This window comes from Coptis chinensis, chromosome 5 (assembly GCF_015680905.1).
Source record: "Coptis chinensis isolate HL-2020 chromosome 5, ASM1568090v1, whole genome shotgun sequence".
NCBI classification, from domain to species: Eukaryota; Viridiplantae; Streptophyta; class Magnoliopsida; order Ranunculales; family Ranunculaceae; genus Coptis; species Coptis chinensis.
Window position 1 is genome coordinate 1,332,322 of NC_141460.1, and position 13,545 is coordinate 1,345,866.

Below are 13,545 nucleotides of genomic sequence, written 5' to 3' on the forward strand. Positions count from 1 at the left end.
GCCTTGATTGTACATGTTTTTTTTTATGGATTTGGTGTTCTTCTTGGAGCGTATAAAGAAGCTCTAAAGAAAAAGATGAGGTATCCGTCTGTCGTGTGTTAAAAAATATGGGGATTTGAATAAAGAGAGGGGGCTGCTAATAGAAATTTTAACAAATTTTTTTTTTTGTGGTGAAACAGGGTGTTATTATAACTACAATTTTTTTCCCGATCTGCCCTTGCTCTAGCTGAAGATTGTATTCACCTTCCAGGCTTCCACCTTTGACGGGCGTCTTTGAAAAGAGAAGTTGGTTTTCTCAGAAGTCTCATTTAAGGGTGTAAACTGTAAAGGCTCAGTGAGACAGAATCCCATTCTCAATACTTGCATTCCATTCAAATCCCATTCTCAAGGGCGTAATTGCGTAAAGGCACAGTTTTTTTCTTCCATATAGTTAGGTTTCCTAAAACAAGTAGTATTCATGATCAGTTCGGTTACTTGAAACTTGAAGTCGGGGGACACATATCCTTGCCACACGAAACATTTGATACTCAAACACAGAGTGGCTGATACGGAGGTACAAGCAATTGGGATTTGGGACCACTACTGATTAGAGTGAAGTTGCTTGGGGTTTACTTAACATTACCTTTATTGATTAGTGAGAGTAATTAAGGCCATTTTATTTCTTAATTGATCACAGTGCTTAGTGAAAGCTTGGACACTACAAACAAAGAGTTTGACTCGGTGTTAGTTAGGCAACCAACATTTTATGCTAATTTTAACTTGGTAGCGGAGCACTGGGTCAGTAAACATGCCAGACTAATTTAAAGTTTTTAACCACACAAATCACACTTGTAAAATGGTCAAACATAAATGGATAGGGGATAAATCGTTATCAATGTCGCGTTGAGTTCTTCAGGCTTCAGCTGCTAATTTTGAAACTTAATCAAATAAATTTCCAATGATATATAGAACATTCCAACTTGATGGAGCACGTGCAATTCTTAATTTCTTAGTCTCTTGCAATTGGCTGTTGCACAAGTCTCATTATTAAGTACACAATCGGAAATGTACCTATGCATGGGCCACCGCTGACCCACGTGTGGTTGCAAGTATATATGGAGTAATGGCAACCAAAGGTGGCTTGTACTAATTTGCTATCCAAATAGCCAGGACTCAGGAGGGCAGGCCTTATTTGGCGACCAAGGATGACTAGAGAAACTGAGAAACAATGACAAGGATATGTTTTCCTTGAAGCCATTGCATGGAGCGATACAACAGTGTTAATTGCCTCTCAACTAGTATATAATTATATATACAACAGTGCCCAAATATTATATATACCGATATTCGACATTATTTTAATAAAGTTCTAATACAATATTAGAGCAGGGAATCGGGTTGGATTTGTCCCGAATTCGACCCGACCCGAACCCGAATAGTTTAGGTTCGGGTCGATTTTTATATCCGTTTACTTATTTGGATCGGGGTCGGGCCTGTTGGATTTGGGTTCGGATATATTTTTTGGGCTTTTTTTGAATTTTTAGTGTTATCCGATCGGCGGGTTAGTCGGATTCGATCGGGTTCGGGTCAGATTCGTATATTAAATTTCGGATATAATCGAGTTCGGATATTATGAAACTATTCGGATTTGGATTCGGATATAGCCATATCCGACCCAATCCCTGCCCTATACAATATCGACATGAGGGTCGATATATTCATTATAAATTTCAAGTACAAAGGAAAGAGACAAGGATTGACACATGTCAAAAAGTTATTGGATGAACACATGTAGAGTAACTATAAAAAGAGTAGAGACAAAAGAAAGAGAGACCAGATTCATTCCTCCCACTTGATTTTTTCTATTTCTCACATGTAGACAGAAAGAGAAAGAGTGAGCACTGTAAACACCATTAATGAATAAGAAAGAGCTTTGTTAATTTTATCTTTCTCTTCTTACATCTTACACATTTTGTCAAATCAAACTTTGTAACTCAAAATAATTGGTTAATTATGCTAAGTCTTACTTAGCATATGCTCTCAACATTCGAAACTCAATGTATTTGCTCCAGGTTCACTCAGAGCCGGTGTCTAAAGCTTTGCATAGGCCCCAATATAAACAAAAGAAAAAGGCTTCGTGAAGCTCTTAAAAACCCACTATAGTATTAGAAATCCAGATAAAAGTTCAATTTTTTAGACATTGCATTGGGCCCTTTGAAACAAAGGGCCGGCCCTACGTTCACTTACTGGTTTGTCAATTGTTTTTTAATGTTATTCAAAGTGTCAAACCATTTTAAACAATAAAGTGTTTTATTTGAGAAATAAAAGGGAGAGAGCTCAAGATTTGAACCACTTAGACTAAGTCTAATGGTACGGCAAAACACTAAATATTACGGAAAATTCTAATACAATGGTGCGTCAAAATGCTAACCTGCTAACACTATAGGGATAAGTTTATCTATCTATAGCGCCAGTTTTAACAAGATAGCGTATACACGCCCGTATGAGTGGTGGGTAGAAGAAATCTAAGCCACACGTCATACTGTGTGGCGGCTAGAATTTTTTTTTTAAATCTTTTTTCCCACACACCTTCGAAAATGGGGGATGGAGAGTGGAGAGTCCAAAAATAAAAAAAATCTTTCTATACGCCATTGTTACCGGCTGTCAAAAAAAACCATTGGTTTTGGAAACGCTATCCACTATACTATTGTGATTTGGTGGATAACAGCGCACCAAACCATTGTAATTGGCCTGAGAACTTTGAGAAGTATTACCAAGTAAAAGCACTAATTTTGACTAAATATATACACTTAAGAAATTGCCAAGGCAACTGCTTAAGACCGAGTCATTGCCTCATTGGAACTTTGGAAGAAACGTAGTCAAAGTAAGAGTCAATTAAGCGCCTCCAAAACACACCACCCCATCTACGGATCTACCTATGTATTGAAAAAAAAGAAAGAAAAGGGCTTTACCCAGGTCATACGCCTTTTTCAAAATTAGGCCCAAAAAATGAAGGAGTAATTTTGTAAGACTTTCCTCCCTCTCCGCTTGCTCCTAATAAATCCACTTTCTTGTTTACTTTACACCTACTTTTCTTCTTATAAATTCTTATGGCATACCTTCCCATTATTCTATTGTGCATATGTTACACATTTTTCTTTAGTCACAAACACAAAGCAGATAGACAAAAGTAGTTAGAAGAAGCCCTTCTTTGTCTCTATATATCTTCTTCTTAATCCTCATTTTGTTTTGATCCATGATCTTGCTTGAGATAAATAGGAGTAAATGATCACAAGGGAGATTTAGAGATTGACAACTAACATAGTATACATGGGGCGTAGGAAGTTTTTGAACCTCCAAACCATTATCCCTGCATATTGGTGCTTGGGGAACTTGGCATGCCTTCATCAAGCAGACCGTGAGCTAATTAGAGTAAGACCAAGGAGAGTGGTGAAACTAATCAAATGGGACGGAGTGGTGAACATCTACCACCAACCCATCAACGCTTCTGAGCTGATGCTTCAGTTCCCCAAGCATCTAGTCTGCCATTCTCACTCTTTCTACATCGGCCAGAAGATCCCTCCTCTTTCTCCTAACGACAAGCTGCAGCTCGGCCACAGCTACTTCCTGCTTCCTGTCCATTTCTTCGAATCCGTTCTATCCTTCGTCACCATCGCCTCCTCCTTCAATATTAAACAGCTTGTTTCTTCTTCTTCTCCTTCTTCATTAAAAAGCGGGAATAAGCAGGCGGTAGCTATTGCTAATTGTCAACCTTTTGATATAAAGAAAACTCCTTCTGGGTCCTTGCAAATACGCGTGTCTGATGAGTTCTTATCCAAGCTCTTGGAACAACGACGGCAACCAGCTGAAGGACAAGAAGAAGAAAAAGACATGACGATGACCAAGAATAATATTGGTTCAAGCAGCAGCAGCAGGGGAAGAATATGCAGTACGCCTGAGTTGCAAAGAGATTACACTCAACTTGTTTCTAGTCGGTCATGGAAACCCAAGTTGGATACCATCAAAGAGTCTAAGAGAAGGAAGATTTATTCTTCTTCGTTTGGGATTAAGAGAAGAAAGAAATCCCAACAGCAAATAACCAAAGCAGGTACAACGACCCCGGTAGTACCGCAACTAGTAAAGGCCCACATATCGGAACATCGTCATCAAAAGAGTGCAACCAGTAAGATCAGGATCAAGGCTGCTGGAAGGAAGTTAAAACAATATAGTTTCAAGCTAGCGTTGTAATTAGTTACATGTATTAATTAATTTTGTAGCAGTACGTTTAGATTAGTTTGGTTTCCGATTTCTTCCTGGGTTTTCCTTGATTGAATCCCGTTATCGATCTTTGTAAAAAGTAAGTAAGAAACACATGCATGTTTTTGATGGATGAATAATGAGAAAACCAGGTACATTCATGCAAAAAATTTGAAATTTATTCGAATACATACATTCAATGATTCAAATTTGGCTACAGAACTCAAATTTTAATGAGTTTTTCTACCCGGAGGATATCTTCGTAGGGACGAAATCCGAGACCGTTGAATGTGTGGCCAAACGAGATCTTACGTGGTGCTCTTTTAAACCTTTTGACTATGGTCAAATATGGTGAGCTGTTATTCGGCTTTGTTGTCACTTGTCAGTGTTGGTCTGTATGCGTGGTAATTGAGAAGGCTGTCAATTTGGCAATAGAAAGACAAATTACGGGTCAGTCAAACATGAAAGTCTCTTTTGTACTTCGCCCGATAAAAACAAAATAAAGAGGTTGCCAACAAAATAAAGCCAACTAGGTGATGTTTATGCAAAATGTATATTATGTCCACTGTTGGGACTGTTTCAGTGTAATCGGGTGCCTAGAAGTGCTAACCAGATTGCATATTTTGGACATTCTCTCCCCAGTTTTGTGGAATGGTTAGATGTACTTCCACCATGGCTTATGGTTATAGTTGAGAATGAGAGATTGAATGTAACCTTTTGACATGTACATGTCCTTATATATATATAAAATATGAGGATTATCCAGAAATAAAAATAAAATAAAACCAATTAGGCGGGTCATATCTAATCTATATCAATCTATATCTTTTTTTTTTTTTTACTGATATATCTATATCTCTCTCCTATTTGAAAAACGAGATTTTTTTTTTTTTTTTTTCAATTCCTCTCTTATTAAAACAAATTCTAACACTTCTAATTAAAGAGAGAATTATTCTCCTATTAAAATGGGAATTCCTCCCCTATTGAAAAGAGAAAATCTAGCATATCTAATTAAAACGGTAATTATTCTCTTATTAAAACATGATCTCTCTCCCAATTGAAAAAACGGGTTTTAAAATTTAATTAAAACTTCATTCAAAATAATTTGTTAGAAAATTAAAATTGGTTAGCAACTAAAACGGTAGTCCCAATTTTTTTAAAAAAATCTAAATGTTTTCAAAAGAGCCGGTGTGTATGCACGGGCTTACAAGCTAGTCTTAATATTAAAGCTCCCACAAAGATATTTTTTGAGTTTTATTAAAATTCTTCATCATATTTGAGGAATTTCTCATCTTACTGAAAAGAAAAATTGTAAGACTTTTAAAGTAAACTGGAAATCCTTCTTCTACTAAAATAAGAATTGTACTTTTAAATTATATTAAAACGGAAATTCATCTCCTATACAAAACAGGAATCACTATTCTAAATTAAGTAATTTATTTAAACATGAATTCCTAAGATATTAAAACGGGTATCACCTCACATATTAAAACGGGCATCACACATTTAAATCAAGTCAACAAGATCTCTACCCCTATAAACGGGTTATTAAAAATGTTACCGGGTTTTAATCAAAATAGCCAGTGCATATGCACGGGCATACAAGCTAGTCAATATCAATATCTATATATCTATATATATATATATATATCTTAATATTAAATCTCTCACAAGAGGTATTTTTCGAGCTCTATTAAAATTCCACATCAATTCCTATTAAAACGGGAATTTCTCTTCTATTGAAAAGAGAAATTTTAGCACTTCTAATTAAAACAATAATCTTTATCCTATTATAATGGAAATTCCTTCACTATAGAAAAAGAAAAGTCTAACACTTCTAATTAAAACGGAAATCATTCTTATATTAAAAATGGGAATCACACTTTTAAATTAAAACGGGATCCCTCCCCCAATTAAAAAATGGGTTTTTAAAACTTAATTAAACCAATTTATTAGGAAATTTAAACGGTTAGCGACAAAAACATGAATCACGATTTGTTAGAAAATTTATATATGTGTAGTTATGATTATTGAGCAAATTTTTAAAAGAGCCGGTGCGTATGCACGGGTCTACTTTCTAGTCTTAATATTAAAGCTCCCACAAGGGGTATTTTTCGAGCTCTATTAAAATTCCACGTCATCTCCTATCAAAACGGGAATTTCTCTCCAATTTGAAAAACGGAAATCCTTTTTTACAACGGGAATTCCACTCGAATTCCTATTATAATGAGAATTCTTCTCCTATTAAAACAAATTATAACACTTCTGATTAAAGCAAGAATCTTTCTCCTATTAAAATGGAAATTCCTCTCATGTTGAAAATTAAGGGAAAATCCAACATATCTAATTAAAACGGGAATCATTCTCCTATTAAAACAAAATCTCTCTCCCAATTGAAAAAAAATGGACTTTTAAAACTTAATTTAAAACAATTTGTTAGAAAATTAAAACGGGTTATCGACTAAAACGGTAGCCCCAATTTTCTAAAAAAATATTTAAATATTTTCAAAAGAGCCGGTGCGTATGCACGGGCCTACAAACTAGTCTTATTATTAAGGCTCCCACAAGGGGTACTTTTTGAGCCCTATTAAAATTCCACATCATCTCCTATTAAAACGGGAATTTCTCTCCTATTTGAAAAATGGGAATTTTTCTCCTATTATAACGGGAATTTCTCACTTATTAAAATAAATTCTAGCACTTCTAATTAAAGTGGAAATCATTCTCCTATTAAAATGTGAGTTCCCCCCTTATTAAAAAGGGAAAATCTAGCATATCTAATTAAAACGGGAATTATTCTCCTATTAAAACATGATCTCTCTCCCAATTAAAAAAACGGGTTTTTAAAACTTAATTAAAATTTAATTTAAAACAATTTGTTAGAAAATTAAAACGGGTTAGCGACTAAAATTGTAGTCCCAATTTTCTAAAAAATATCTAAATGTTTTCAAAAGAACCGGTGCGTATGCACGGGCCTACAAGTTAGTCTTAATATTAAAGCTCCCACAAGGGGTATTTTTCGAGCTCTATTAAAATTCCACGTCATCTACTATTAAAACATAAATTTCTCTCCTATTTGAAAACGGAAATCCTTTTTTACAATGGGAATTCCTCTCATGTTATAACGGGAATTATTCTTCTATTAAAACAAATTCTAGCACTTTTAATTAAAGCGGGAATCATTCTCCTGTTAAAACATAATGTCTCTCCCAATTGAAAAAACGGATTTTTAAAACTTAATTAAAACTTTATTAAAAATAATTTGTTAGAAAATTAAAACGGATTAGCGACTAAAACGGTAGTCCCAATTTTCTAAAAAAAATCTACATGTTTTCAAAAGAGCCGGTGCGTATACACAGGCATACAAGCTAGTATTAATATTAAAACTCCCATAAATAGTATTTTTCTAGCTCTCTTAAAATTCCACGTCATCAACTCATATTAAAACGAGAATTCCTCTCCTATTGAAAAGAGAAATTCTAGCACTTCTAGTATTAACATTAAAACTCCCACAGAGTATTTTTCAAGCCCTATTAAAATTTCACACCATCATCTCCTATTAAAATGGGAATTTCTCTCCTATTGAAAAAAGAAATTCTATGCACTTCTAATTAAAACGGAAATTCCTCCCCTATTATAAATAAATAAATAAATAAATCTAGCACTTATAATTAAAACATAAATTTTTTTTCTATTAAATAGGAATTCTTCTTTTATTGAAAAGGGAAAATATAACATATCTAATTAAAATGGGAATCCTTCTCCTATTAAAATGGGAATCACTGCACATTTCTAAATTAAGTCAACTATTAAAATGGGATCCCTTTCCCATTTAAAAACGGGTTTTTAAAACTTAATTAAAACAATTGCCTAGGAAATTAAAACAGGATTTTAAAACTTAATTAAAATGATTTGTTAGGAAATTACAACGGGTTATCGACTAAAATGAGGATCACAATTTGTTAGAAAATTTCTATATGTGCAGTTATGATTGTTAAGCAAGTTTACAAAAGAGTCAGTGCGTATACACACGGACCTACTTTCTAGCTTAATATTAAAGCTCCCACAAGGGGTATTTTTTGAGCTCTACTAAAATTCCACCACATCATCTCATATTAAAACGGGAATTCCTCTCCGGCCTATTGAAAAAAGAAGTTCTAGGCAGTTCTAATTAAAACGAAACGAGAATTCCTCCCCTATTAGAAAAATGAAATTCTAGCACTTCTAATTAAAGCGTGAATCGTTTTCTTATTAAAACGGGAATTCTTCTTCTATTGAAAATGGAAAATATAAAATATCTAATTAAAATGAGAATTTTTCTCTTATTAAAACGGGAATCACATTTCTAAATTAAGTCAACTACTAAAACGGGATCTCTCTCCCAATTAAAAAACAGATTTTTAAAACTTAATTAAAACAATTTATTAAGAAATTAAAACGGGCTTTTAAAACTTAATTAAAATGATTTGTTAGGAAAGTACAACGGGTTAGCGACTAAAACGGGAATCACGATTTGTTAGAAAATTTCTACATGTATAGTTTTGATCATAGAACAAAATATACTCATATTAGGATATATCTACCCCCAAAATCTCGATATATATATTATCAAAATATTGCTCTATGTGTCGATATTCTACTTGTGTGCATCTGTAAAAATCCACGAAATATCGACAATAACTCAAATATCCCAGCTTTCTTTTATTAAATAATGGACTTAAATAATTAATGGGAATATATTATTTTATTTTTTAAAATTTCAATTCTAGATTCAAATATTCTTAATTTCTGTCGATTTTGAACAAAAGGATATGTTATAACCTATCTAAATGTTGAAACAAAAGATTCTTAATTCTAACAGTGGAATTTGAGCTGCTTGGCTCAGGCTTAGTTCGTTTAAGCTCGGCTCGAGCTTAGTCATTTAGTTAAATGAGCCAAGCTTAAGCCTATATTATAGCTCGTGCATGTATAACATATGAGCTTTATGAAGCTCGGCTCGATAAGCTCGAAGAGCATCTTTGTAGTGTAAAATAATCAAGTTATTTAGGCTCGGCTTGCTTAAAGCTCGGCTCGGGCTCATTTATATAATGTATGAGCCAAGCTTGAGCTTATTTCAAAACTTGCTAAATAAATGAGCCAAGCTTGAGCATTGTAAAACTAGGCTTGATTAGCTCGAATTCCACCCTTACTTAATTCTATTTTAATTTTCTTTAGATTGATTTATAAAAGGAAATTTAAAGAAGAAAAGGAAATTGCAAGAAGAAAAGAAAAAACTAAGAAGGAAATGAAATTGATGATTGTTTATATATATAGAAAAATATAAAGATTATATTTGAGTGGGTCAAAATTGGAATTATAGGGTTTGAAAAATGATTAGTAAACATTTATCAGATCTAGATCCGAAGGAAGGAAAAGAGCAAAAAGAGAGAAGGTGGAACATCAAATTTGTTCAGCAACTACCTTAATCATCTAAACAAACACTCCCATATGTTGATCTTCATACTTCTTTCCTCTCTAAAAAGATTTGCAAATTTTGAATGTTTGAGTCTTGTTAAGAAGAGAGAGAAATGAGCCACCATTGAATTAAGAGAGAAGAAATGAGGTAATGACAAAAGTTTTAGTAGATATATATCACGATATTTTCAAATTATCAATATATCAAGATATCTCATGGATATTTACAATTTTGACATTTGAAATTATCAAATTCATATCTTGGATATATTCATATCGAGCAGTTCCGTTTACCATACTTTTTCTACCATAGTTTATACCACACACCCCTACAAGATAAGTTAAGTGCTATTAATTTGTGGATATGATCTACTAACCATTGATAACATTTCCACAAAAATTTGTCTCATTTAGAAATATCTAACCTAGTTAAAAATCGTTATCAATTTTGATTTTTTTTAAACGACTCAGATTTTTTGATTTTACAATCATCTTTTGACATAGTTAAACATTATCAAATAAGTTGAAATTTTGTCGAGGTGATCTTCATGGTTAGTTGAACACATCCACAAAAAATTAGGATATAATTCACATTGTACGTAAAGCTGTGGGGTATGGTATAAATTATGATATAAAAAGTGTTGTAAACGGAACATGCTCATGTATGTATATATATATATACTAAGAGCATCTCTAGGTGGTAATATCACCTCCCAAATTCTTCAAATTTGCTTCTAAAACTTGGAATTTTGCGGAAATCCAACTCTAGGCGGAAGCAAATTCGGCCGCACCACCTGTCTAGCCGCATCCTTGTTCGTAAATTTGGGATTTCGGATGCGGATGCGGAGCGACAGTGGTAATGTCGCGCGCCATTGCAAATGTCACCCCAAATTTTTTTTTGACCTTGACCAGCACACTGCACCAGTGGTACTGTCGCACGCCACTCATAATGTCGCGTGGGGGGTTTTTTTTTGACTTTTTCAATTTGGCGCTACATTGGGAATGTCGCGTGGATTTTTTTTTTTCACTTTTTTCAACCTCACGATAGTAGTACTGACGCGTGATATTTCCAGTGGCGCGCGTGGTAGGGTCTACAATCACATTTGCGGTCGATATTTGCGACCACTTAGAGTTGGTCAAAATTTGCGCAAATTTCTCCAAATTTCGCCTTCAAATTTGAAGGAAATACTACCACCACCTAAAGAAGCTCTAAGGTTATGATTGTTGAGCAAGTTTTCAAATGAGCCGGTGCGTATGCACATGCCTACTTTCTAGTATCTTAATATTAAAGCTCTCACAAAGGGTATTTTTTGAGCTCGATTAAAATTTCACATTATCATTTCCTATTAAAACAAGAATTCCTCTCTAATTGGGAAAAAGAAATTCTAGCAATTCTAATTAAAATGGGAATCCTTCTCCTATTAAAACGGGAATCACACTTCTAAATTAAGTCAACTATTAAAATGGGATCCCTCTCCTAATTAAAAAATAGGTTTTTTCAAATTTAATTAAAACAATTTGTTAGGAAATTAAAACGGGTTTTTAAAACTCAATAACAATTTGTTAGGAAATTAAAATGGGTTAGCGACTAAAACGGGAATCACGATTTGTTAGAAAATTTCTATATGTATAGTGTGTATACTTATAATTGTTGAGCAAGTTTTCAAAAGAGCCGATGCGTATGCACATGCCTACTTTCTAGTATTAATATTAAAATTCCCACAAAGGGTGTTTTTTTAGCTCTATTAAAATTTCTCGTCACCAACTAAAAAAACCAACCTAAAATGGGAATCTCTTTTTTCTTTTAAAAAATCAACTTAAAACAGGAATCTAACTCCTATTAAAATGGGAATTCCTTCTTTCTATTTAAAGGAATTTCTAATTAAAACGGGAATCACACTTCTAAATTAAGTCAACTTTTATAATGAGATTACTCCCCAATTAAAAATGAGTTTTTAAAGGACAATTAAAATAATTTGTTAGAAAATTCAACTGAGACATACAATTTTTTAAAATTCCACATCATCACCCTATTAAAACGGGAATTCCTTTCCCTTTTGAAAATGAAAATTTTGCAATTCTAAACTAAAACGGGAATACTTCTTACAATTCTAAATTAGGACAACTATTAAAACGGGATCTCTTCCCAATTAAAATGGGTTTTTAAATGACAATTGAAACAATTTTGTAACAAAAAATGGTTTTGGGAGTGATTTAAAGTGGTGATGTCCTTTTCTGAAGAGTCTTGTATTGGGCACCACATGAATTCGATCGGGCAGCCTTTAGCCCAAGCCCAACAGCGAAGTCCAAAGCAAGCCCAATACACCCCCACTTAAATCGCACATGACCGGGAATAACCTTTCTAACCGGTATCATCTCTCTTGTGCACTCACCCAAAACCAAAAACACCTTCGAGATACAAAAACCAAAACCAAAAACCTTTTATCACCATTTTAATTGGAGTTTGGGCAATTAAATCACCACATTGTTGTTAAGAAAGTGAAGCATTGTTCAAAACACTCGTCTGCTCTCTTGTGCAACCGCCATTGTTAACACTCGTTTTCTCTCTTGTGCTCTTATCAATTACCAAATACCACGGGTTTGTTTCCTATTATATTGGTTTTAATTCATTTTATTCAATTTCATTTAAAATGTTTGTAGTGATTTTAGTGTTTGTAAGAAGTTAAGTGTTTCATTTTATTCAATTTCATTTAGAATGTTTGTAGTGATTGTAGTGTTTGTAAGGATTTGAGTGTTCAAGTTTTTCATTTAGAATGGCATAGAGTTGAGTGTTTGTAGTAATTGTAGGGTTCGAGTGTTTGTGTTATTCAACTATCTGTCTTAGTGATTGCAATGATCGTAATGTCGAAAGTTTCATTGATTTTCATTGATTGTAGTGATCAGAAACTTGAACACTCAACTCCTTACAATCATTACGACAAATTGTTTCGTTGTAGCAATGGGTTTGATTCCATTACCAATTATGACATTTGTTCAATTAGTTTTTTTGGTTAGTTTTAGTTCGATTCTATTGCTAATTATGACATTTGTTTCGTTACGAAGTAATCCTTGTTGGAATTTTTGGAAGTTTTGGAAGTTTGGAGGTTTTGGAACTGTAATAGTAGTGTTAAAAATCAGAATATGATTTAGATTTGAATAAACTTATTATAGTTACTAATACTCATTACAAGAGAATGGACTTTTGCCCACGGCTACCCAGTATTTTTTGCCACAGTCATGAACCTTTGCTACTTTTCCCATGATTATTGACCGTAGGAAATAGTTTTTAGCTCGTAAGCATACTTAAATACCGTTACCCACGATTTACCTGTTACTTGGGCCGTGGGTGGCAGCCACGAGTAAAACCGTTGGGTAAGACTTTTTTTGCTGTATATTCACATCCATGCAGAACAAGAAAAGAAAATTCGAAGATATACACATCAATTATTCTTCTTCTTCCCCACCACTTACCTTCACCTCCCACCCCCCACTTACATTTTTTGACTCTCTCTCTCTCTCATCTCGAAAAGGTAAGGAAAACAAAAAATTTGTTTCAAGCACCGATTTTCGTTTTAGGGTTTTATTGGACAAAATTAGGAGAACTAATTTTCAATTTTTATTTGGCAAAATCAGAAGAACATAAGGTGAGTGCTCATCATTATTGTACGACATCTCGCTAAACATGATTATCTTATCTAGGCACTAAAAAAAGAGGATAACCGAAAAAGTCAATAAAAGAAAGAAAGGGGGAAACCCACCAACTTCTCTCACTCGCGCTAGATCTCTCTGATTGATTTCGATTTCAAGGGGAAAGAAAAGTTTCTAGCAATGAAGAACTTATGCCAGGGATGAGCT

The 13,545-nt window shown here is 33.8% G+C and overlaps 1 protein-coding gene across 1 annotated transcript; it reads left to right on the forward strand.

Annotated features, from left to right (window-relative positions):
* The first annotated feature begins 2,954 nt into the window (after positions 1–2,954).
* LOC147496200 (uncharacterized) lies at positions 2,955–5,037 on the forward strand. Its single transcript, XM_086559211.1, has one exon. It carries the CDS (start codon positions 3,310–3,312, stop codon positions 4,225–4,227), a length of 918 nt encoding a protein of 305 aa, XP_086415337.1. The 5' UTR covers positions 2,955–3,309; the 3' UTR covers positions 4,228–5,037.
* Positions 5,038–13,545: the final 8,508 nt, after the last annotated feature.